This window comes from Garra rufa, chromosome 18 (genome assembly GCF_049309525.1).
Source record: "Garra rufa chromosome 18, GarRuf1.0, whole genome shotgun sequence".
NCBI classification, from domain to species: Eukaryota; Metazoa; Chordata; class Actinopteri; order Cypriniformes; family Cyprinidae; genus Garra; species Garra rufa.
Genome location: NC_133378.1, coordinates 34,254,902 through 34,280,711, shown reverse-complemented (window position 1 = coordinate 34,280,711; position 25,810 = coordinate 34,254,902). Strand labels below are relative to the sequence as shown.

The following is a 25,810-nucleotide window of genomic DNA, read 5'->3' as shown; positions in this document are numbered from 1 at the left end:
GTGCATAGACATGATCTGTAAAGTTGCAAAGCTTAAAGTCTCAAAACCAAAGAGATATTTATTATTAAAGTTAAGACTCAGCCACACCTCCCTAAAACGGAGATGCAGGGTGTTTCATTGCGAAAGCGAAAGTACTTTATTTGGCGTTCCAAATGAGGACACAACAAGTATCAGTGGTTAAGATATATTTACAACACTGACAGTGCAATGCAAATATTTGACTTATGTTTACGTGGTACGACGCAACGCAACATGTATAAAGACTAGTTTATAATGGGTTTTATTGTTTGTCTCGTCGCACAGAGAAACAGCATGGTAAGGGGCGTAACATTTCCGCCACGCGCTTGAAGTATTCGGCCAATCACAATGCTCCGGATAGCTGGCTAATCAGAGAACACCTCGGTTTCAATCAATGGTGAGTTTTGTAAAAATTGAAGCATTTCAGAAAAATGCGGGGTAGAGAGGAGCAACAATAATGTACAGTATGTGGAAAATAATGTTTTTGAATCTCACACTGCACAAACACATTGCATTACAACAAATACACAAAATAATGCTCTATTTAGCAACATCATATGACCCCTTTAAAATGATAATTTCTTCTATTTTCATTTATGATTTGTGAGGAAAAATGGTTTTATTAGAATATTTATTTATTTTGCATATTCATGTTCATATTTTAACTATTTTAATGACAGGAAATGATTTTAGTAGTTTTATTTTTAATTTAGTTTTTTTTTTACCATTATCATTACTATTATTATAGATTTCTATATATCTTTCATTTATGTTTTAATATTTTTCATCTAATATTTATCATTTTGTTTCGCCTTTCAGTTTTCGAAAGCTATTTTTGTAGTTTAAAATTTGTCATTTTGTTTTGTGCCTTAAATTTTTTTTTTTATTTCTTGATAGCTTCAAACTTTAAATGATTTTTATTTCAGTTTTAATATTTACATTTCAATGACCAAAAAAGGCACTTATATTTTATTTATTAATATTCTGCATTGGTGTTTATTTGTAAATTTCAATTTTATTCATTTAAGTTTTAGAAAGTGTTTTTGTCTCTTTTTATTTATTTTTTTATATCTATATACCTTTAATTTGAAAGGATTTTTATTTAATTCTTAGTCATTTTAATATTTACACTTATTTCATTTAGTTGTCCAGACAGCATGTTTAATTCTCAATTTAATTTGATAAAGGTACATTTTTTTAGCTCTATTTCGATTACCGAATAAGGCATTTATTTTATTATTTATTAATATACTGAATTTGTGTTTTTACTTTTATATTTAAATTTTATTCATTTAAGTTTTAGAAATAGTGTTTGTCATTTTTTAAAACATAATTTTATATAGCTTTAATTTATTTTATTTCAGTTTTAATTTGATTTATTTTACTAGTTAAACTTAAAACAATGCCTTTCAGTTAGTTTACCAGTTTTTTTTTTCTTTAACATTTTTCAACTCTATTTCAATGACAGAAAAAGATTTTAACCGTTTTATTTTTAATTTGGTTGTATTTTTGTCATTTTACAATAAATCTTTAATTTATTTTTCAGCTAAAATTAAAAATTTGTGCTTTAGTCATTTTATTTATTTATTCATTTTTTTACTTATTTTTACATAGATTATTTCATTTCAGTTTTAATTTAAGTTATTTTAGTATTTAAAATTAAACAAATGTATTTCAGTTAGTTAAAAATTTTTAATTTTTGGTTTAATTTGACACATTTTTCAACACTATTTCGATGACAGAAATTAACTGATGTCAAAGCAAACTTATTCATGTCTAAAAACATCAAATACTTTTACATGAATTACATATTACATACATATTTCTGAAGCATCATGTGACTCTGAAGACTGGAGCAATTATACTGAAAATTCAGCATTTAATCACAGAAATAAAAATTTTTTTTTTAAATATATTCAAATAGAAAACAGTTATTTTAAATTGTAATAATATTTCACAATATTACTGATTTTACTGTATTTTTAAACAAATAAATGCAGCCTTGGTGAGTCGAAAAGACTTCAAAAACACTAAAATCTTAACCGACCCCAAACCACTGAACAATACATCACTCGCTCCCCCTTAATTTCTTAAAGCAAGAATGAGGAGTAGAAACAATCATATTACAAGACAAGCTAGCAAAACTAAAACATCACCATCTCAACAAGGAGATAACAGCAATAAATATAATGAAGGTACAGAGGGAGGCAAAGAAGGTGACAACGAGACCAGAGACATTCCTCTCTCGTGCACGTTTCCCCGTAATCTCCTTACATAACCGAAGCCCGTGACCTCGGGGCGACGGGCGCCAGACGAGCACAATCACTGTGGAGGTTTTCCTACAGGCCGACCCCCTACAGCGGTCCTGCTCACATAATCATAAACCCAGAGCCCTTCTGTGCGCACTTACACACACAAACACGAACACACACAGCGCTGGAGAACAACACAGACATGTCACATGAGCAGCTGACTGCTGGACTTTAGATGATGGGAGAGACATTTGCTGCCTTTCTCAAAAGAATGATTAATTCGATTTAGGTAATAACTCTCAGCTCGATTTCTGTATACTTTCAAAATTGAAAGAGCTCAACAGTTTCTGTTCACACACACACAAAAAAGGATATTTAAATTATACTATTTAAAATTAATTTTCTTTAGCAATGATGTGACTGACCAAGTGAGACAATAAAGAAATGTACAATGTTATATAAGTCCACTTTTTCACGACAATTTTGTTTATTTTTTTTTTAGAATTTAATTATAAAATCTGTAATGCATATTTTTATCATTTTAAATTAATTCTAAATTTTATTCAGCAGTGTCAGCAATGACACCAAAAGTGTCAATAAATATGTATATATATATATATATATATATAATATTTGAATATATATTTTACAGAATTTTATATACACTGATTTCTGAAGGACAAAGAATGAAAAGAAAATTAAAAAACAAAAATATAAATACATCTTTTCATATATTATTCAGCATTGATGCATTAAACTGACTGAATTATAAAATGTAACGTTTTTTGCAAATTTTTATGTTTTGTTTTGCATTTTGATGTAATTTCTAATTATTTTTTCATAGTTATATATAGAATATGCATATATATTTTAATATATTCTTTACAGAATTTTATTTACATAAATTTCAGAAGGACAAAAAAAAGAATATAAAAATAATATATATAAAAAGGTTTAAGTAGAAATCAGAAAACAAAATTATAAATTCATTTTTAATTTTTTATTCAGTAATTATGCATTTAAGTAGAAAACAAAAAACATGAAAATATAAATTATTTTTGTAATATTTTAATCAGCAATTATGCATTAAACTGACTGAATTATAAAAATATAAATAATTTGTTTTGCAAATTCTGATGTTTTATTTTGCATTTTGATGTAATTTTTTAAAAATATATATTTTTCAGTTATATATTATATAGTATATGAATATATATATAAAATATAAATTCATTTTAAATATTTTATTTAGCAATGATGTATTTTAGAAAAAATAAAATTAAGTAGAAAACAGAAAACAATCTAAATTCACTTTTAATATTTTATTCAGAAATGATGCATTAAACTGACTGAATTATAAAAATCTTAATTTATCTTTTAAATATTTTATTTAGCAATTATGTTTTAAACTGACCAAATATGACAATAAAGAAATGTATGTTACATAAGTATACTAATAATGCTATTTTTGTGTATTTTTACATCCTTTTATTTTTTTAAATAACATATAGCATATACATATATATTTTAATATATATTTTACAGAATTTTATATGAACTATCACTGAATTATAAATTATATACATTATATGCATACCTATTTTAATATATATTTTACACAGTTTAATATTATATTTAAAAATATATATATATTTTAAGTAGAAAACAAAAATATAGATTAATTTTTATTATTTTAATCAGCATTGTTGCATTAAACTGGCTAAATTATAAAAATATAATTTTAATATTAGTTATATATAGTTATTTATAAATTGTATCAATATAAACTTATACGCAATTACTTAGAATAATACTGCTGTATTTTTCTTCATCGAATGAATGCTACACTCTTTTAACTACCTGAAAATATTATCTAATTACTAAGAGTATTGAACAAATAAAATGAAAATGCACAACTAGTTTCTTGTCACCGCTAATCCAACCTGCTACATTAATGTGCCCCTGAACACAACAGCCATGTACCTCATTCCCAAAAGACCAAACTACGATTCCAAAAGCAAACCATAAGTTAGCAATGCAGAGACTTCTTGAGAGTTGACTTATATTGGCTGCTCTCCTCTGATCGTTCTCCTGTTTCAGAAAGCATCGGCTTATGACAGCGAATTCATTTCACAGTCTGGTGGCCAGAGAGGAGACCTCACATCCCAGCAGGCCTCTCTCTGATCCTTTAGAGCACGAGATGGACCCTCCACAGAGAAGCTGAGATCTCTCAGCAGTTTTCAGAAAGGAGCGGGGCCCCGTGTTTTAGGCGGGTGTCTCTTACCTTTGAGGCGTGACGGCGCTCGCTGCAGTCTGGATGCTGGCAAACCACGCACTCCTCATCCTGAGCAGGCTTCTCATCTACAACAGCACACACACATACACATGAAAACACATTATGAACCGAATTTAAAAAAAAAACTACATTTTCTGGAAAACAACAACAACAAGAAAATTAGTTGCTATGTGGTTGCTAGGGTATTTTGGATTTAGAGTTTTTATAGTTAACTAAATATAAAATCATAAAATGTTACTTAAAATAAAATAAACATCAACTAGAATAAAACTTAAAAAAACTTCAATGAACTTTCTCATTTAAATGTACTTGAACTTGATGTGCTAATATAATTTTTTTACATTTTTAAGTTGCTTGTTTGCTGAATATGGCTGTACTGTACTGTTTAAATTTATTTATATTAAAGTTATATTAAGTAACTTTTTCGCAAAAATAAAAATCAATTACAATAATACAAATAATAATAATACAAAAACTTTTATTTAGTACTACTAGAACAACACTGCTAGAAATCATTGTTATTTTAGTAAACACTGACATACTACTATATTTTTTAATTAATATTTTAAGTTAGTTTTAATCATTTAGTTATGTGTTGTTGACAATTTCACTGTCTAGTTATTGTTCACTTTATTTTTTCCTAATAATAATAATAATAATAATATTTTATTATTATTATTATTATTATTAATATTATTATTATTATTATTATTGCTAGCAAAATAAAATAAATGTAAATTAAATATAAACAATTAAATTAAATTAAAAAATACTGTTTAAAAGGCTGTTATTTTTACCATTTTATTGTACAGTTAATCAGTTTTATTTTTTAATTATTATTAATTTAATAATAATAATAATAATAATAATAATAATAATAATAGATATAAAAAAATTCTAATTGAATAATACAATAGTAATAATAATAATAATAATAATAATAAATAATACAATAGTAATAATAATAATAATAATAATAATAATAATAATAATAATAATAATAAAATACATTTAAACATTTAAAATAAAATAAAATAATTAAATAAATTAGGTGTTCTTTTGACTATTTTATTGTCCAGTTATTTTTTTTCCAAATAATAATAATAATAATAATAATAATAATAATAATAATAATAGATATAAAAAAATTCTAATTGAATAATACAATAGTAATAATAATAATAATAATAATAATAATAATAAAATACATTTAAACATTTAAAATAAAATAAAATAATTAAATAAATTAGGTGTTCTTTTGACTATTTTATTGTCCAGTTATTTTTTTTCCGAATAATAATAATAATAATAATAATAATAATAATAATGATAGATAGCAAAGTAAAATAAATGTATACATTTAATTTATAAATTAAACAATAAGATAAAATAAATTAAAATAAAATAAAAATTTAAATTAAATATAAAAAAAAAAGAGTAAATAAAACAGATCCTAAACAATAAGATGATATTTAATGCAATGTAAGGATAAAGACAGAGACAGACAGGTCAACTTTAATAATAATAATAATAATAATAATAATAATAATAATAATAATAATAATAATAACAACAATTAAATAAAATAAACAAATAAATAGGGTGTTGTTTTTATAAATAAAATAATAAAATAACAATAATAGATAGCAAAATAAATTATATAAATAATATTTATAAAATAATAATAATAATAATAATAATAATAATAATAATAATAATAATAATAATAATAATAATAGATAGAAAAATAAAATAAATTTAAATTAAATAATACAATTTAAAAATCAATTTAAATAAATAATGTGTTCTTTTGACTATTTTATTGTCCAGTTATTTTTGAATTTTTTATAATAATAATAATAATAATAATAATAATAATAATAATAATAATAATAATAAAAGATAGCAAAGTAAACTAAAATTTCTAAATTTAATTTATAAATTAAACAATAAGATAAAACAACAAATTAAATAAATAAACAAAATAAAATGAAATCAAATAAAACCCAATCTCATCAGATCCTAAACAATAAGAGGATATTTAATGCAATGAAAGGATAAAGACCGAGACAGAGGACTTTACCAGGACATAAACAAGACAGGAGAAAGGCAGACAACAACAACAACAAAAAAGGAAGAAAACACACAAACATGGTTTAGCAACACTTTCACTTCATTCTTGACTGGATCAATAGGCGTTAGAAGCAATAAGCAAAAATAAAGCATATAAAAGATTCATTTTATGAACACTAATTATTTCACATGCTTTAAGATAGATGTAGATGTGAATTTCAAGACACTTAGGAGCCACATATTTAAGTGATTCGGTGTGCAAGTCGACCCAGCAACAACTTTCCATTGCCCTCTCCGCTTACAGATTCAATATTCTCAGGAAAATTCCCAACATCTTTTCCATCTGGAGATATTTCACTTTTAATCAGCTAAATGTGAGCCTACTTCAATAATATGCCTCACTCTCCAGACTTTAAGACTGAATCAAGGGGGTCATGAATCAAAAACTTGTGGCCAAACCTAAAATCATGTGAGTCAACAGTGTCTGACCAACAGCAGCTGCCTGCTCTGGCTAACCACTTCATTGTTTTTGCACCATTATTCCTCATACTTAATGGTTTGCAAAACCCTAAGTGTCACGGTTCGTTAAAAATAAAACTTGTGTAGATGATAAAACAGGTGGAAGAAAACCTGAGCTTTTTGCAGTCAGTGCTGGAAAATCCAATTTAAGCTAGGAAGCGTATGTTGTAGCCTGGAGCCATGTTAAAAATAAATAAATAAATAAATAAATAAATAAATAAATAAATAAATAAATAAATAAATAAAAACAGGTTTAATAAAATAAACTAGGGTGTTGTTCTTTTAACTGGTTTATTGTCCAGTTAATGTAAATTTTTATCTTTTATTTCTAAAAGAAAGGATAAAAACAAATCAGAATAAAACAATAAGAATAGTAATACGAATAATACAAAATAAACAATGGTTACTAGGGTGTTTTTTAACTGTTTATTGTCCAGTTAATGTTAAGGTTAAAAACAAAGCAAAAAAATAAAATAAAATAAAATAAAATAATAGTAGTAGTAGTAATATTAATATAAATATAAATTATAATAATAATAAAACAAAAAAACAATGGTTCCTAGAGTGTTCTTTTAATTGTTTTATTGTCCTGTTAATGTTTTTTTTTTTTTAAAGAAAGGATAAAAACAAAGCGAAGTAATAAAATAAAATAAAATAAAATAAAATAAATGGATACTAGGGTGTTTTTTTTTTACTGTTTTATTGTCCGGTCAATGTTATTTTTTCTCTCTTTTTTTCTAAAAGATAGGATAAAAACAAAGCAAAATAAAATAATAATAGTAGTAGTAGTTGTTGTTTGTTATAATAATAATAATAATAATTATTATTATTATTATTATTATTATTATTATTATTATTATTATTATTATCATCATCATAACAAACAACACATTTAAAATTAAATAATAAAATAAAAATAAATAGGGTGTATAAAATATAGCAAAGTAAAATAAATTTATAAATTAGTTTAGTAATTAAACAAAATAAAATAAATTAAAATTAAATATTAAATAAAAAATAAAATAAAATAACAATAACCATAAAAATAGATAGTAAAATAATAATAATAATAATAATAATAATAATAATAATAATAATAATAAAGATATAATTAAAAAATGAAATAAAAAACATTGTCTGGTTAATGTTAATTTTTCTTTTTTTTTTCAAAAGAAAGGTTAAAAACAAAGCAAAATAACAAATCGTAATAATAATATCAAATAAAATAAACAATGGTTACTAGGATGTTCTTTCTAGGGGTCGACCGATTATCAGTCCGACCGATTATTGGCGCCGATATTAAGCATTTTTATGATTATCGGAATCTGTTATTTTCAAAACCGATTTGCCGATAAAAATAATTTAATTTTGAAATGCGCTCTTTGGCTCCGACGCAGCCTGTCAGAGCTCACCACTCTGTGCCCTAGAGCAGTCTCCGCCCACCGCGCATCTGATTTGTTGGGAGTCGCGAGTCCGACCAATCAACTCGAAGGCTGAAGGCACTGAAGACACAGACAGAACGCTTGCTGGAGCTGCGAGCAGCGTGCGGCAGTAATCAGTTGTCTCTCAAAGGTAAGTCAGCAGCAGACGTTGATTGTGCTTCAGTAATTCACAATCCTTTACGGTGAAGTTGCAAAAACACCTCAATGTTATCTTGATTTCCCGGATGCTCGGTGCATTTAATCTGTAATAATCGGTATCGGCATCGGCCCTGAAAAACACATATCGGTCGACCCCTAGTTCTTTCAACTGTTTTATTGTCCAGATAATGTAATTTATTTATTTTTTAATTTCAAAAAGAATGGTTAAAAACAAAGCAAAAAATAAATAAATAGTAGTAGTACTAGTAGGAATCAAATAAAATAAAATAAAAGTTACTAGGGTGTTTTTTCACTGTTTGATTGTCCAGTTAATGTTTTTTTTTTCTAAAAAGAAAGGATAAAAACCAAGCAAAATATAATTAATAATAATAATACCCAAAGTAAAATGGTATTTTACATTTATAATGAATTTATATGAACATTTATAATGAAGACCCTAAGGAGAACTGGTAGGTTTGTTTATTTTGGCACAGGACGCTAATGATAGGTGTTAGGAGTCTGAATTAGCAGTATTTATCCACTCTCCTCTCTCTTTAACTTCCTCCTGCTCCTTGTCTCCCTCTGACTCCCTTTCACTCCTGTGTTTAGCGTGGAGAGGAATGTCTGGCCTCAGCACTGCTGATTAGGCCCAAATCAAGCAAATAAAAGCAAGCTAGCAGCACAAGCATTGTCAACACATACGGTGCGTATGGCCACTACTGCAGCCATGCTCTATATACTGAGGGGAAAACTCACTGTGGTCAATTTCTCAAGCCAGACTGAGTTTTTATAGCATCTGAATAAAATTTGAGTGCTGTTTACCTGTTGGGATGCCAACTCGAGCAAAGGAAAAACAGGAATGCTTTTTCATCTTTTAATAAAGTAAAATAATTTTAATAAAATAATATTTTTTTTAGTTGAAACTGAACCATGACTTGAGGCTTGATAATATTTATAATATTTCACCCTATATAATACAATGACTTAAAATAATAACAATACAAAAACATAAGATTCATAATAATCATAAAAAAATAATTATTAAAATTAACCTAATAATAAAAATTCATAATTATAATATTAATAACAATTATAATGTTGATGATGACGATAATAATAATAAACTTCAAAAATAAAGATAAATAACAACAATAAAAATGATAAAAACTACTAAAACAATCAAGATAAATAATAATAATAATAATATTTCAAATAAATCGAATCATGAAAAATCTAAAAAGAATAATAGTAATAATACAAAAAAACGACAAAAACAATAAAGAAACAAAAATGAAGAATAATAAAATAATAATAATACAAAAAAGAACAATTATAATAACAATAACAAATATAATAATTCAAAATATAATAATAATACAAAAACTACTAAAACAATCAAGACAAATGGTAATAATAAAATAAATATAATATTAATAATAATAATAATAATTGTTATTATTATTATTATTATTATTATTATTATTATAACAACAACAAATCTAATCATGAAAAATCAAATAATTATAATAACAGCAATAAAAATAATTATAGTAATGATTTTAATACAAAAAAATAATAAGATAAATAACAACAACAATTGAAATAAAATAAATAATAGAAAAATCTAATGATGGTAGTAACATCGAGAACAACAATAATAATAAAACTACAAAAATAAAGATCATAATAAAAATAATACAAAAAAACTTCAAAAACATATTATAAATAATAATAATAATAATACTACATTAATAATAATAATAATAATAATAATAATAAACTTCAAAAACAATGTTATTAATAATAATAAAAATAATTTCAAAAAGTAAATTACTATCTAAGAGACTTAACCTTACAATGGTATTTGATTATATAATAATAATAAGAATAATAATAAACAAAAATTCACAATTAAAAGAAAACCAGACTTGATAATCTTACAATGGCATATAAAATATGTAAATCTAAAATGTACATAACCAAAAAAAAAAAAGTAACAAGCAGCTACATGATTTGAGGTATTATTCACACTTTCAAGTTTAACACTTTCGATAGTGACACACTAAGCCCCTAACCCAAAATATGCATTTGAACTAGTGATGCTTGTCTTAGCAAGCCCTTCTAATAATCATACAAATAAGTGATCCGTAAAACAAAGGCGTACAGTTCCCAATGACAAGCCCACAGTCCTACAGCCTTATATTCTTCCTCAAAGAAGACCACACAGCAAGGACCCTCGACCTGGACTGTACCATGTTTACCATGTATAGGCAGAATGGAGGTTTGTAAAAGCATGTTTACGCATCGCTTTTGTACGGGCTTTTACAAGGAATGTGAGGAATGCCTCAGATCAGCGGTGAATTTATCCCTCTGTTCTGTAGCACTGGGACGGCTGGCACACTACCGGACCTGTCTGATGGCCTGCCTCCTGAAGGCTAAAGCGCCGTCAGCTGGAGACGCCGATGTGAGTTATGTAACGCGAGGCGTCTGCTGGAAGACAGATGGCAGACGGCAACAGACTGCCAAGGTACAAGGTGCTTCGCTTGACTGCCAGAGATGCAGCCAAGCGCTGCATCACCACATGGGGCAATAAAAGGGTTTAAACTCAATGACAAGAACAAGTGAGAGAGAATCGGGCCCGGACATAGGCATGGGCAAGGTGGGGCAATGCCCCCCTAAATGCTGTGACTGCCCCCCCAAACGTAAAGGCATGCAAAATTCAGAATTTCATAAAACAAACAAACTAAATAGCCTTATGTTATTTATCTTATTTACACAAAGGCATGTCATTTCTGTCTCTACATGATCGCGCGTTTACAATGTCTCCTCAGCGAAAACACGGACAGGATCGCAGACTCCATTCATAAAAAACGACTTTACTATAGCGCGGAATACCACGGAATTCGTTGATTTTTGGATTAATAAATCAAAAGTTGGTCTGTCACTTAATTCAAATCGCGATATGGACTAGTGTCTGTGAAAACTGAAATGCAAAAAGACTGGAAAAAGAATTTAAATAGACTGATGATGATGGCAATGTAGAGTTTGTAGACCTCTCCACCATTTGCAAATATCTACACGGGTATAAGAATGCCTTTCCTCAGCTTGTGATTGGAATATCATCTGCATCATGCGAGAGCTCTTTCTCCACTTTTGCCTTGCCTTCCGCCGCACTATTGCTACATGAAAGAAAAATAAATTTAGTTATTCTGGCTCAGGAGAAGGGCATAACCACAGGCCTAGATATGGATGCATTTGTTAGTCTTTTTGCACAGAAAAGCAGACAACTGATGCTTTAATGATTGTTATAAGCCATGCTGTGTACAGAACTAAGAAATAAAAACGACAAAAAAATACACAAAAAAAGAAATGAAAAAATATATAAATAAAATAAAAGACAAAAAAATTAAAGGATAGATAGATAGATAGATAGATAGATAGATAGATAGATAGATAGATAGATAGATAGATAGATAGATAGATAGATAGATAGATAGATAGATAGATAGATAGATAGATAGATAGATAGATAGATAGATAGATAGATAGATAGATAGATAGATAGATAGATAGATAGATAGATAGATAGATAGATAGATAGATAGATTGATTTAAAAAGTAAAAATTAAAAAAAAAAAAAAAAAAAACACATAAATGCAGCCTCAAAAGGGCACAAGCCAGTGTCGTATTTGTGCCGGTCCCAATGCAGAGGGTAGGGCATTAAACATAAAACCTATAAGACAAATCAAATGGATCAAAGGAGACGATAGAAATATGGATAGGTGGACTAATATGATGACAGCATAGTTAGTATAGTTTTCTTTGCATAGATAATCAGAGAAGCTCACCCACACTCGCCCCCCCAATATTCTACATGCACCCCCTACTGGGGCTGGCTAAATCCGGCCCTGGAGAGAATATATATATAATCAGCAAAATAAAAAGAGCACGATTATAGCCTACATTAAACTGGCTTATGGCTATGAGTTCATGAGTACTATGAGAAAACAAACACCACAAAAAGTGCTTACAAATACACAACAAAAGACATTTTCTGTTTCTAAAGGAAAGGAACACAAATGGTGCTTCCTTTTTTCATATGTTAGATGAGAATTTGCTATAAACGGCCTGTATTTGTTTTATTATTTTTACGATATGTGCATTATTAGCGTTAAAAATCATTATCATCCAAAATCATCCAAAAAACTGTTTGCGCAACCTGAACCAATTTTGACTGCAATATGCTTTCATAACTTTTGTTATCAGATGTTAATATCAACACCCATTTCCAGTACCTTTCCACGGACATAATAATAATAATAATTATTATTATTAATTAGTGGTGGGCCGTTATCGGTGTTAACGTGCTGCGTTAACGTGAAACTCTTATCGCGCGATAAAAAAAAATATCGCCGTTAATCTATTCTCAAATTTGATGACTTTCACCTTGATAGTTTAACGCGGATGTATACCGAAGACTGTAGAATATGGTCGCGCGTTTAAGTCTCCTCCGCCAAAACACAGACGGGATCACGTCGTCCTCCATTCATAAAAACAGAATCTACTATAGCGCGAAATGCCACGTAAATTCGTCGTTTTTTGGATTCATAAATCAAATGTTGGTCAGTCACTTAATTCAAATAGCGATATGGACTAGTGTCTGTGAAAACTGAAATGCAAAAAGACCGTTTTAATATGAATCCGATATGTTCCGTTTGCCTAGCTGTATGTATGCATTGCGGAGACGAGCTTTTACTACACGCATACTGAAACACACGTGACGCTCCCGGTAATTTTTGGCATTTTCATCTCACATGAACAGATAAACTCAATCTCCAAAACTGCTGTGAGTGTCACTTTTACCGTTTCATTTGAGAAAACTAGCATCATATCATACTGTATGACACAGAAACTTCACGGCAACCTGTCAAAATAAAAGTACGGTGTAACATGTAATGGGCTGGGTAGGTGTTGACGTTAAAAAAACAATCTAATAGGGAGAAAAAATAATTTCAGTGTTAGTTAGTTAGTAAACACAAGTACATCTAATTGAACATAATTTATTTTCATCAACAAATTATCATAGAACAGCTTTATGAGCTTTATGATCCAGACTTTAAGTCATTATTTGGGTAGCACACATATTCTGAATGCCTTCAGCAGAATTCAAATTAGCCATTTTAATCTAGATTAATTCCAAGATTTAATCTAGATTAATCTAGATTAAAAAAATTAATCTATGCCCACCCCTATTATTAATATAATTATAATAATTACTACCTGAGGTAGTAGTAACTATAAATATAAAATAGTAACTATTATTATTATTAATATTATTACTATTATTACCTGACAGACTTGGTAACATTTCAATGGAATTTGACTATAATAATAATAATAATAATAATAATAACTATTATTATTATTATTATTATTATTATTATTAAAATAATATATAATTTAAAATCAAATAATAATAATAAAAATACATATAATGATAATAATAATAAAAATAAATCTAATAATAATAATAATAATAATAATAATAACAATAACAACAACAATAATAATAATAATAACTTTTTATTATTAAAATTAGGGATGCTCATATTGACCGTTTAACCGTTAACCGACAGTAAGAATTTTAACCGATTATTACTATCAGTTAAACGGTTTAAAAGGGTTTTTTTTCTATTTTTTTTTACGTTTGCTGCATGGTGAAAGAAATAATGCTATTTGAAAGTTATCTGTTTACTCACGCGCGCGTGTCGACACATGCAGTGTGGCTGTACAGACATATTTCGCTTCACCTTTACTTAGTTAACAGATGTAGTATATGCAACTCAATGGCAAGTGGCGTTATTGGGTTATCAGAGAGTGAATCCGTGAGTGAATGTATTCAAATTCTGAATGAATTATTGTCTAGAAAGTGCGCAATAGGCGCTCCCGTTACAATCACTGGAAAGCTATCACTCATCCTAGAGTAGTTCATCGCAATCTCATAAAGTTATTAAAAAGTAATAAAATAACCTTTACACTGCACAATTAATCTCTTATTTATATAATGCCAACACTTTCTTTGTTTTAATAAAAGAGTTCGCGAAAGTTTAGAAATCAGCAAAACTGAAACCGGCACTTTGGTTGGTGAGTGGATTGTAACATAGCCTCCTGTGATTGGCCACAGTGATAATCAAATCAACATACATGTCTGTGATTTGCTATTGCTGAACGCTGTAAAACACGCGCTTCTCCACACGCATATGACAGTGGATGGAAGTCCCGAACCGCAAATTGAAAGGGTTTTTGTGATGGTGTTTTTTTCGCGGATCTAAGAGTTAACAGGCAGCGGTCCTGCCTATCCGTACAGCATGAGGACATGTTAAAAACTAGGCACACTGAGGTATTGGCTGGCCTGCTATATATTTTTATGTCCGACGAGAAGAATAAGACCGGTACAGTTCTTCAAAGCGCATAAAAGGATTTAGTGTGTTTTAGTTTTGTCATCTTAATTAGGTAGTTATTTAATTTATACATATTTAGTGTAGGCCTATTTATATTATTCTTTTTTTTTCATTCAGATTTTCTCTGTTCTCAGAACCGCTGCTGATGCGTGATAATTTAAGTATATGTCAATACAGTTTTTGTTGTTGCTCTGTATGCTGCTGTTTGCACGTTAAAATAAAACATTTGCTTGTATTTTTAATGTATCATCACAGATACTCGTGCATTCTATTTTTATTTTAAACTAATTTATTATTGTAATTTTATCAGTTAACGGTTAATGTTCGGATAACGAGCAGCGGTTGTCGGTCAGGAAAATTAACCGAAATGAGCATCCCTAATTAAAATAACATCAAATAATTGAAAATTTTAATAATAATAATAATAATAATAATAATAATAATAATAATAATAATAATAATAATAATACAAATTAAAATAAATCTAATAATAAAAAAAATATTAATATAACAATAATAAGATAAAAGCCATTTTAAAAAGTTTTTTAAACTAAATTACTACCTGAGAGACTTGCAATAAATAAATGGATAAAATAAATTTAAAAAAATAAATATGAAAAAATACTTAATAATATAGTACATTGTAATTACATCTTTTTATAAAACATTTTACATTTGGTTTTCAGCAAAAACAGAAAAATGTTTTTTTTACAAATTTAAAACTACTGTAAAATAAGTAATTTTGTATGTTAAAAAGTCATTTTATTGCACTGTCACCCAAATGTTTTCCACGCTGTTTGTTTGTGCATGCCTATTTTAATTAGAAACTGCCCAAATAAAACTACATGCATACAATTATTTTCTACGCTAAGGTTTAAAAATGTTGTGTGCTTGAAAAACCAAAAACGCAACATGCACATTTTCATTCATGTCAGTGACAGAAAACTGACAGCAAGTCTTTGACCGCACCGCACAGACTTCATGCCTCCAGCCATACTGCTTCTTACACAACATGTAAAAAGGACTTAAGAGGCCACATACTTGAATCCTGAGTACAGTAATATGACCATTTTGAAGCTAATCTTACAGCAAAGGGCCTCATAAGACGAATGCATAATCCACTATGAGTTTGTGACATTTTCCCATCACCATTACTAGCTCAAACACCAAAGTGAGCCACGACCCGCCATTATAATCCCCCAGACTAATTATGGCATTTGAGAAGACAAGTATGCACTTAGAAATGCAGTACGCTACTCTTCTCTAGGCCGCAGTGGCCAGAGAGGAGCTCTCGGTAATGGAGAGGCCTTAATTACAGGTCTTACGAATGAAAGACATCAAAGAAGAGACTCATTGCTGCAGTTTTCCATCTCTGTTTAAGTGTCCCAAATGTTCAGGAAGAAATCTGGGTTGCGTAAGTGACAAACAAATAAAGCACTAAGGACTGAAAAATGGGCTAATGAAAAACAGAGTCGCCATATACTATCATTACTAACATATAGTAGTGACGAACATGGAGGTGACAACAATTATTGACCATAACAACACATTTTCAACTAAAATTCAAACATTCAAACTAAAGAAGAGGAGATATTGAAAAAAAAGAACCAAATGTAGCCAAGTCATTTAAAAACAGAATTGAAATTCTGAATGATAATAGGGAAAATAACTCTACATTTAGGACTTTGGCTTCTAAACAAAGCTGTGGGAAGTTTAAGCCAGACTGAAGTGTACTAAAGATGACAACTCACTGGTTAGTGACTAAGGAGTGAGAGTATTTTGGCTAAATGGATCCAGCCTTACCATAAACATCATAGATGACATCCAGAGGGGATGACCAGGAGTACCGTTCCGCCCCCAGTCCGCTCAGAGAAGATGGGAGTGTCTCGAGTTCATAAGCTCCCCGTTTTCTCCAGTAAAGGAACATCGTGAAGGACGAGGCTGTAAATGCTAACTGATCTCCTAATGGCTACTTTAAAAGGAAACAATACCCACTCGGACAATAATCAAACACTCAACATCTAACGCGGCATCTTTACGTCCACCTCTGATGTGCTCTAAACGGGATATAGTCAATCTCAAACAATTTCCCATAAAGCAGGCACCTGCAGTTACCTCATCTTCCCTAACAATTAAAGCCAGCTTTGATCCCGCTTCACGAGTTCCAACCCATAAAAGTGCGCAACTAGGCATGCCAAAACTGGACCTACGTTCCAAAACCGAGCAATTCCTGGCACCCATTTCCCGGCAGCCCTATGCAACTCCTGATAATAAATCTCAATTGAGAACGTATGACGGGTTATTCGATTTTCGAGTTGTGGATCCCTCAATGGGATCTTGCAGTGTGCCAAAACAAAAACAGCTATAAGTCCTCTAAATCTTTGGAAGAAAAAAAGAATTACAATCTTTCAAAGTACAAGAATGTCTTGCTTCTTCAACTTCATTTCAGATCCCATAACCAGGCCTACGTTCTAAACCCGAGCAAATCCTAGCATCCGTTTCACAGCAACTCAATGCAACTCTACAATAAATCTCAATTGAGAATGTATGACAGGTTACTTGCTTTTCGAGTTCTTGCGGTACGCCAAGACAGGAACACCTAAAAGTCCTCTAAACCTTGGGGAAGAAAAAAAGTTCAAAAGTCTTTACAAGAAAGTCTTGCTTCTTCGAAAAGTTGACGTGCTTCTTCTTCAACTTATTCTCAAATCCAATAACCAGACATGCGTTCAAAACAGAGCAAATCCTGGCATCTATTTCACAGCAACTCAATGCAACTCTTTACAACGAAATTGAGAATGTATGATGGGTTCCTCGCTACTTGAATTGTGGATCCAAAAACCATGTTGGAAATCCGAGAAACTCTTGGCACCCATTTTCCAGAAAACCTATATCACTCTTGACAAGAAATCTCAATTGAGGAGATATGAAGGGTTACCCACTTCTCGAATTGTGGATCCCAAGCTGGAAACACCTAAAAGTCATCTAAACCTTGGCAAGAAAAACACTAATAAAAGTATTCCAAAGTAGCTTGAAGTCTTTACGAGAATGTCTTGACTTCTTCGAAAAGTTGATTGTGCTTCTTCTTCAACTTCATCTTAAATCCCAAAACCGGACCTATGTTGCAAACCTGGGCAAATCCTGACACCCATTTCCCAGCAACCCTATGAAACTCTTGACAAGAAAACTCAAATGAGAACATATTATGGGTTCCTCACGTGTTGAATTTTGGATCCCAAGCTGAAAACACCTAAAAGTCCTCTAAACCTTGGTGAAAAAAAAACAAACAAAGAACAAACTGAAGTCTCATAAAGCTGCTTGATGTATGACAAAAATATCTTGCCTTCTTTGAAAAGCTGACGGTGCTTCGTCATCAATTTCATATTAGATCCCAAAACCGGACATACTCTTGACAAGAAATCTCAATTAAGAACATATAAAGGGTTCCTTGCTTCTCGAATTTTGGATCCCAAGCCGGAAACACCTAAAAGTCCTCTAAACTTTGGGAAGAAAAAAAAAGGAAGTCTTCCAAAGTTGCTTGATGTCTAAACAATATCTTGCCGCCTTTGAGTAGTTGTTGAGCTCCTTCTTCAACTTCATCTTAGATTCCAAATCTGGACTTATGTTGCAAAACCAAGAAAATCTTGGCACCCATTTCACAGCAATCCTACGCAATTCTTGACAAGAAGTCTCAATTAATAATGTATGAAGGGCTCCTTGTCTCTCAACAATGGGATCTTGCGGTCACTAGACAGGAACACCTAAAAGTCCTCTAAACTTTTGCAAGAACAAACCAAATTAAAAATCTTACAAAGTTGCTTGATGACTAGGCAAAAATTCTTCGTCAACTTCATCTTAGATCCCAAAACCGGATCTTAGGTTGCAAACCCGAGCAAGTCCTGGCACCCATTTCACAAGAAATCTCAATCGAGAACGTATGACGTGTTCCTTGCTTCTCAAATTGGGGATTCCACAAAAGGTTCTTGCTGTATGCTAGACAAGAAAACTTAAGTCCTCTATACCTCGGAAAAAACTAACCAAAAAGTCTTCTAAAGATGTTTGACGTCTTGACGAGTGTGTCTCGCCTCCTTTGAGAAGTTGACGGTGCTTCTTCTTCAACTTCATCTCAGAAGCTCTTTGCTTTCTTCGGCAAACAATCAGTATTTCCAAGTCTGTGAGGAACAGGCACATCGGTGTCAAAATCTGTGCAAGCAGTTTGGGCAAAGAGGACTGGGTTGTCAGAGGGTGTTCGACCCACACTAGCAGACAAATGTTGTATTCATACTGGGCTGAAGTGCATGCTGGGATTGACAGACTAGGCCAATACCTTCCAGTCTTTGAGAAACAAAGATCCCTTGCAAAGCCCTCCTACACAGACAGTGAACTTTGTCTATGATTTGCACAAACAATAAAAGCCAGACATTTCTGCATTGATTAGAGTCCTAGTCCTCCTTTTTCGGAGAGATTTATGAGTTACGAATGCCTTGTGACTATAACAATGTCAGCTGTTTCCTTGGATGGACACCAGCCAGAAGTGGCTCCTGATAAGATATCCGCTCTACGGAGGTGGACGCATGTCAAAATGACAATTTCAAACGTGGCATTTCCCCAGTGTCCTGCTGCAGTAAGGTTGCTTTAGATATCCTGCAGAGAAGAATTATTGTGAGAACGTACCGTGCAAGAGTCAGAGGGGAGGGACGATGTTGCACAGCCATTCAGATGTCCAATTTTGGGATAAGAAATTAGAGGGTACGGCTGGGGCAGACTTACTCTTGGAGTCTGGCTTTGCAGACATATGGTAGTAATCCAGAACCTGGCTTTGAACTTGCAGCTTTTTTAAATGAACAGGCCGCTGGGGCAGCTGCAAGAATGAGACTCAACAGAGAAGCAGATTTCAGAGTCAGACAATGAATCTAAGGCTTTTCCTCTGCAACTTCAGCACCTTTTAAACACAAACAGTGGGATTGAATATTCTGCATTAGCATAAAAAGTGCACTTACGTAACAGAGTTTGAGTGCAAACATGTGACTGAGAGGCAGAACGACTGTGTGCAACAGGATGAAGTGAAGGAATGAGTTTTCCCAAGCCTCAGTGGTGTTGACAGGTGGAGAGCAGTTTCACTCGATGGTTGCCAAAGTAGTGGAAAATATATTTAACCTATATTTAGATGGAACAGCCACATCATATGCTATACTTAACCCTTAAATACTAGAAATGCTATTGTAATAATTCAAAACGTACAACAACAAACTGAAGACATTAACTCAAGATAATTCAGTGACCTCATTGAGCAATCCACTAACCTAAATAGTAAATGTCATAGTAAATGAGCCAGAGACATGAATGAGACCTCAAGTCATGTGACTTGTTAAGGAGGTGTGCTGTTCCCTTTACAATCAATCTGACCATTTAGAAAACAACACTATAAAAAACCTGACAAACCTACATTGAAGGAGGGATCCAAGCGATATCTAGACACCATAATATCAAAGCCACTATAAAAGTAGGCTTTTTGGGACTTGGGCTAGTAAACTACGACCTAGCAACCACATAGCAACAGACTAAAAAAAAAAAAAAACAGTGAGAACATCTTAAAAAAAACACTTAGCAACACCATTCTTCAGATTTCAGATTCTCTGCATAAGATTAAAAACAAAGTATAGGGTCAGTAAGATTTTTGTAGAAGTATCTTATAGTCACAAAGTGTACAAAAATAAAAACTTAAAAAAAAAAATTAGTGACACTAAACGTCTATAAGATTTCATTATTTATAACAATTATTTTGAATTACAGTTCAATTTCACATTATGCTAGTTTCTAAATGTGTATAAATAATGTTTCATCCATAATGCTTAATGCAAAAAAAAAAAGAGAGAAAAAGTACGTCAAACTGACAAATTAAACATTATATTTTATCATTTAAAAGTAGGGTCTGTAAGACTTTTGTAAAAGTCTAATTAAAGTCTACATTAATTTGATTTTAAAAAGTGTTATTGTGAAAAATGATTACAATTTAAAATAACTGTTTTATATTTTTAGATATTTTAATCATTCTAATATTCTGATTTGGTGTTCAAGAACCAACATAATTAAATTTTATGCAGCCTTAGTAAATTTGAAAAAAAAAAAAAAAAATGACTAACTTTATTTTGAATTAGTTCGATTTCACATTATGCCACAGTTTCAAAGCACCTATAAATAAAGTTACCCATAATGCTTAATGCAAAAAAAAGTGAGAAGACCTTAACAACCACTTAGTAACACTATATTCTTTTCAATTTTTACAAAAAAGGGATGTCAACCTGACAAACCAAATTTTATATTTTACAGGCGTCTGTAGGATTTTTTAAAAGTCTTTTATGTATACCTAATCTACATTAATTTGATTGAAAAAACTCGTAAAAACAGTATTATTGTAAAAAAAATAATTGAAAATTACTGTTTTCTATTTTTAGATGTTTTAATGATTCCAATATTGTGATTTGTTGTTCAAGAAACATTTCTTATTATTAATGTTGAAAACAGTTTTCAAAATGTTTTAAATTTTTTACAGGATTCTTTGATAAAGTCAGAAACAGTATCTTTGCTAACTTTAAATGTAATTACTGACACTTTAGAACAAAGTGGTTTGTTAGGTTAGGACAATATTTGGTCGAGATACAACTGTTTGAAAATCTAGAACCTGAGGGTGCAAAAACATAAATATTGAGAAAATCACCTTTAAAGTTGTCCAAATGATGTTCTTAGCAATACATATCAAAAATTGCGTTTTGGTATAATTATGGTAAGAAACTTACAAAATAACATCATCAGTAGTTAATATCCTAATGATTTTTGGCATAAAAGAAAAATTGATCACTTTGATACATACAATGTATTTTTGGCTATTGCTACAAATAAACCTGTGCAACTTATGACTTTGTGGTCCAGGGTCACATATATTATTTTTCACAATGTATGTTTATTATATTCCAATAATGTCATAAATTAAAAAAATAAGTGTCATTTCTGGGGGAAAAAAAGTAGTAATGGAAACAGATGTTGGAGAAGCCACTTTGTAATAATGTAACATCACATAAAAACACGGGAATGGAAACCTGGCTATTGACAACCACCTGCAATAATTTGTCCATCTGTAACATGCAGTTACTACACACAAAAAACAACCCATCTAGATCGCCAGACGTTGTTTTTTATTGCTTCTCACTAGGTGAATGACCTTGGAAATAACTGATATGCCTTTCACTCAAATCCTGTTTTTTAAAATCCCTAAATTGTTACTCTAAGAGCACAGGGGTATTTAGGATGTAATGAAAAGCTAGACCGTCTTGCTCTGTACAGAAGCAGACATTACACAGTTCATCCTTGGCAGAGACGTGGTCATTAACACGAGGCTGAGATCCGCCTAAATGGACTTAAGCTGGGTGGGGGAAGCTCTTCAGCAGCAGGCGACGTGGGACAAAGTGATGACACGAACTCAGGCTGAAGGGCCCTTTTAATCTACAGTAATCGTCACACGGGTGAGAGGGGTGACACAAGCGTTTCATTCCTCTCATGAGCAGAGCATTATCGCTGCTAGTCCATTAGCAAGGCCAAGATGGTCAATAGAAATCTAACATAAAAACTCAAATACAGTGCCTTGCAAAAGTATTCATACCCCTTCATTTTTTTTCACGTTTTGTTGCAGCATTATGTTAAACTGCTCTAAATTCCTTTTTTCCCCACATCAATCTACATCTCACACACCATAATGACAAAGCACAAAACAGGTTTGTAACAACTTTGCAAATTTATTAGAAATAAAAAACTGAAAAGATCCCGTTGCATAAGTATTCATACCCTTTTCTGGGACACTCGAAATTTAGCTCAGGAGCATTCATATTGCTTCTAGATGTTACTACACTTCGAGTGGAGTTAAACTGTGGCAAATTCATTTGAATGAGTATGATTTAGAAAGGCACACACCTCTCAGAAAAGGTCTAACAGCTGAAAATGCATATCAGAGCAAAAACCAAGTCCTGAGGTCAGGATAACTGCCTGTAGAGCTCAGTGACAGACTTGCGTTAAGGCAATGATCTAGGGAAGAGTTCAGAAAAAAATCTGCTGCATTGAAGGTTCACAGAAGCATGTAGCCTCCATTATCCCAAATAGAAGACAATTGGAACAACTAGGACTCTAGAAAATGTCTGCCAGCCCCCATCCAAGCTGACAGAGCTTGAGAGATGAAAAGGTGAGGCAAAGAATGGCAGATAATTACCAAATGCAGATGTGCAAAGCTTGTCACATCATACCCAAAAAGACTTGAGGCTGTAAAGGTGCTTCAACTATGTACTGAGTTAAGGGTATGAATACTTATGCAATGCACTTATTTCAGTGTTATATTTTTAAGAAATTTGTAAAATTTGCAAATCTGGTTTTTGCTTTGTCATTATTATGGTGTATGGAGTGTAAATTGATGTGGAGAAAACCTAATTTAAAGCAGTTTAACATACTGCTGCAACAAAACGTGAAAAAAATGAAGGGGTATAAATACTTTTGCAAGGCACTGTAACTTCAATTCTGTGTTCATGCCAGTTTGGAACAAGTTTGACTCTTAAATAAATGATGGTTTGCTTTGATCTAAGATATTAGTCTAACTATTCCTTATGAATTAGAAAACACTGCTTTCATTATTTAAGCCAAAATCTTCTGCAGAGAAGCATCTGTAGCATACAAGAGTGAGCATTTTCATTACTCCTCACAGCTGGGATCTGAAATTTTTCCCTCAGGCTCCAACAGCGGCGCTCCATCAGTCAAACACACCGAACGACTCCAACTGCAAGTTCACGGCTAAATTACCGCTAATCTCGTTCATTCAGCGAGTCTAATAGCTGTACAACCACTTAAACCGAGGGCAGGACATGGAGGAAGAACAATATGCTAATAGCAGTGTCTTAAGCCTTTCTTGTGTGTGATAAAAGCAAGCTGAAAGCGTGACAGAGTGAGGGATGATGGGAACGCTGTAAGGCTAGGAGGGCTGTTGAGCGGTGGAGGGAACGGCTGACAGCTGCGAGAGCCTGTTCATGAGCATTACATCATCTCAGGACTTGAAAAGCTGATAGCGATAACCCTGCGGTGTGTTTTTGTGCGCGTCTGGGGGGGTTGCACTTGGGTTTTGGAGTCAGACTTACAATATACACTACCAGTCAAAAGTTTTTGAACAGTAAGATTTTTCATGTTTTTTTTTTTTTTTTTTTTTTTTTTAAGAAGTCTCTTCTATTCACCAAGCCTGCATTTATTTGATCCAAAGTACAGCAAAACCCAAGATATTTTACTATTTAGAATAACTGTTTTCTATTTTAATATATTTTTAAATGTCATTTATTCCTATGATTTTAAAGCTGATTTTTTTATCATAATTACTCCAGTCACATGATCCTTCAGAAATCATTTAATATTCTGATTTGCTGCTCAAAAAACATTATTATTATTATTTTTTATGTTGAAAACAGAATTTATAATTTCTTCAGGTTTCTTTGATGAATAGAAAGTTCAGAAGAACAGCATTTATCTGAACTATAAATCTTTTGTAACATTATAAATGTCTTTACCATCACTTTTGATTTAAAGCGTCCTTGTAAAATAAAACTACTAATTTCAAGAGAAACATTCCATTCCATCTTTTGAATGTTACATTTGAATATTCTCACAACGGTTACAACACCATTTTTTATATTTTAAGAATGTTTCTGCTCAACATCAAGAGAACATATAGGCCAAATATTAATAATGTTACATTTAAACGTTCTCTCAGCATTAAAAACAACCATTTTTATATTTAAAGTGTTTCTAATTTTGGTTATTCTAACATTTGAGAAACATTTCATGCCATCATTTTGAAAATGTCATGAGAATGTTACATCTGAATGTCCTCACAATGTTAAACACCCATTTCTTATATTTTAAGAACATTTCCTCTCAACATTAAGAGAACATATATCAACTATTAATAGTGTTACATTTCAACACTCTCTCAGCATTCAAAACTACCACTTTTATATTTAAAGAATGTTTCTTATTGGTTATTTTAACTTTCGAACATTCCATTCCATCATTTTGAAAATGTCATGAGAATGTTACATTTGAATGTTCTCAACACAAATTTTCTCATTTCTTTAATTTTCTAATTTCTTTGATAACAGGAATGAATTACATTTTAAGATGTATTCAAATAGAAAACAGTTATTTTAATTAGTTTTAAACTAAACTTTGCTGTTTTTGCTGTACTTTGGATAAAATAAATGCAGGCTGGGTGAGCAGAAGAGACTTCTTTTAAAAACATTAAAAATCTTACTGTTCAAAAACGTTTGACTCTTAAGTAAAGGCTATAACAGATAACATCATTGTGGTTTACCATCAATATTTCGTTATTTGCTCACATTATGAAACTAATTAAATTCGGTGTCTTTTGACTAAAAACTAATGTCTTGTGAATGAATAAGTCAATTTATTGACAAGAAAAACGTGTCTGTTTTGGCAGACAAGTTGTTAAATATCCTTTTTTTAAAGGTTTTAATGTTTTTTGCAATATGAATAACTAGATTTTAACATTTTACACCATGCAAAACTTGCCCA

General features: G+C 30.8%; 1 protein-coding gene across 2 annotated transcripts in view; it reads right to left on the bottom strand.

Annotated features, from left to right (window-relative positions):
• The window catches only part of LOC141290946 (pleckstrin homology domain-containing family G member 5-like), a 170,865-nt gene that overhangs the window by 142,338 nt on the left and 2,717 nt on the right, over window positions 1–25,810 (bottom strand). For both annotated transcript variants that reach the window (XM_073823096.1, XM_073823097.1), the window contains exon 2: window positions 4,555–4,631. In XM_073823096.1, the coding sequence (XP_073679197.1) occupies window positions 4,555–4,631 (77 nt within the window). The remainder of the gene's footprint in view (window positions 1–4,554; window positions 4,632–25,810) is intronic.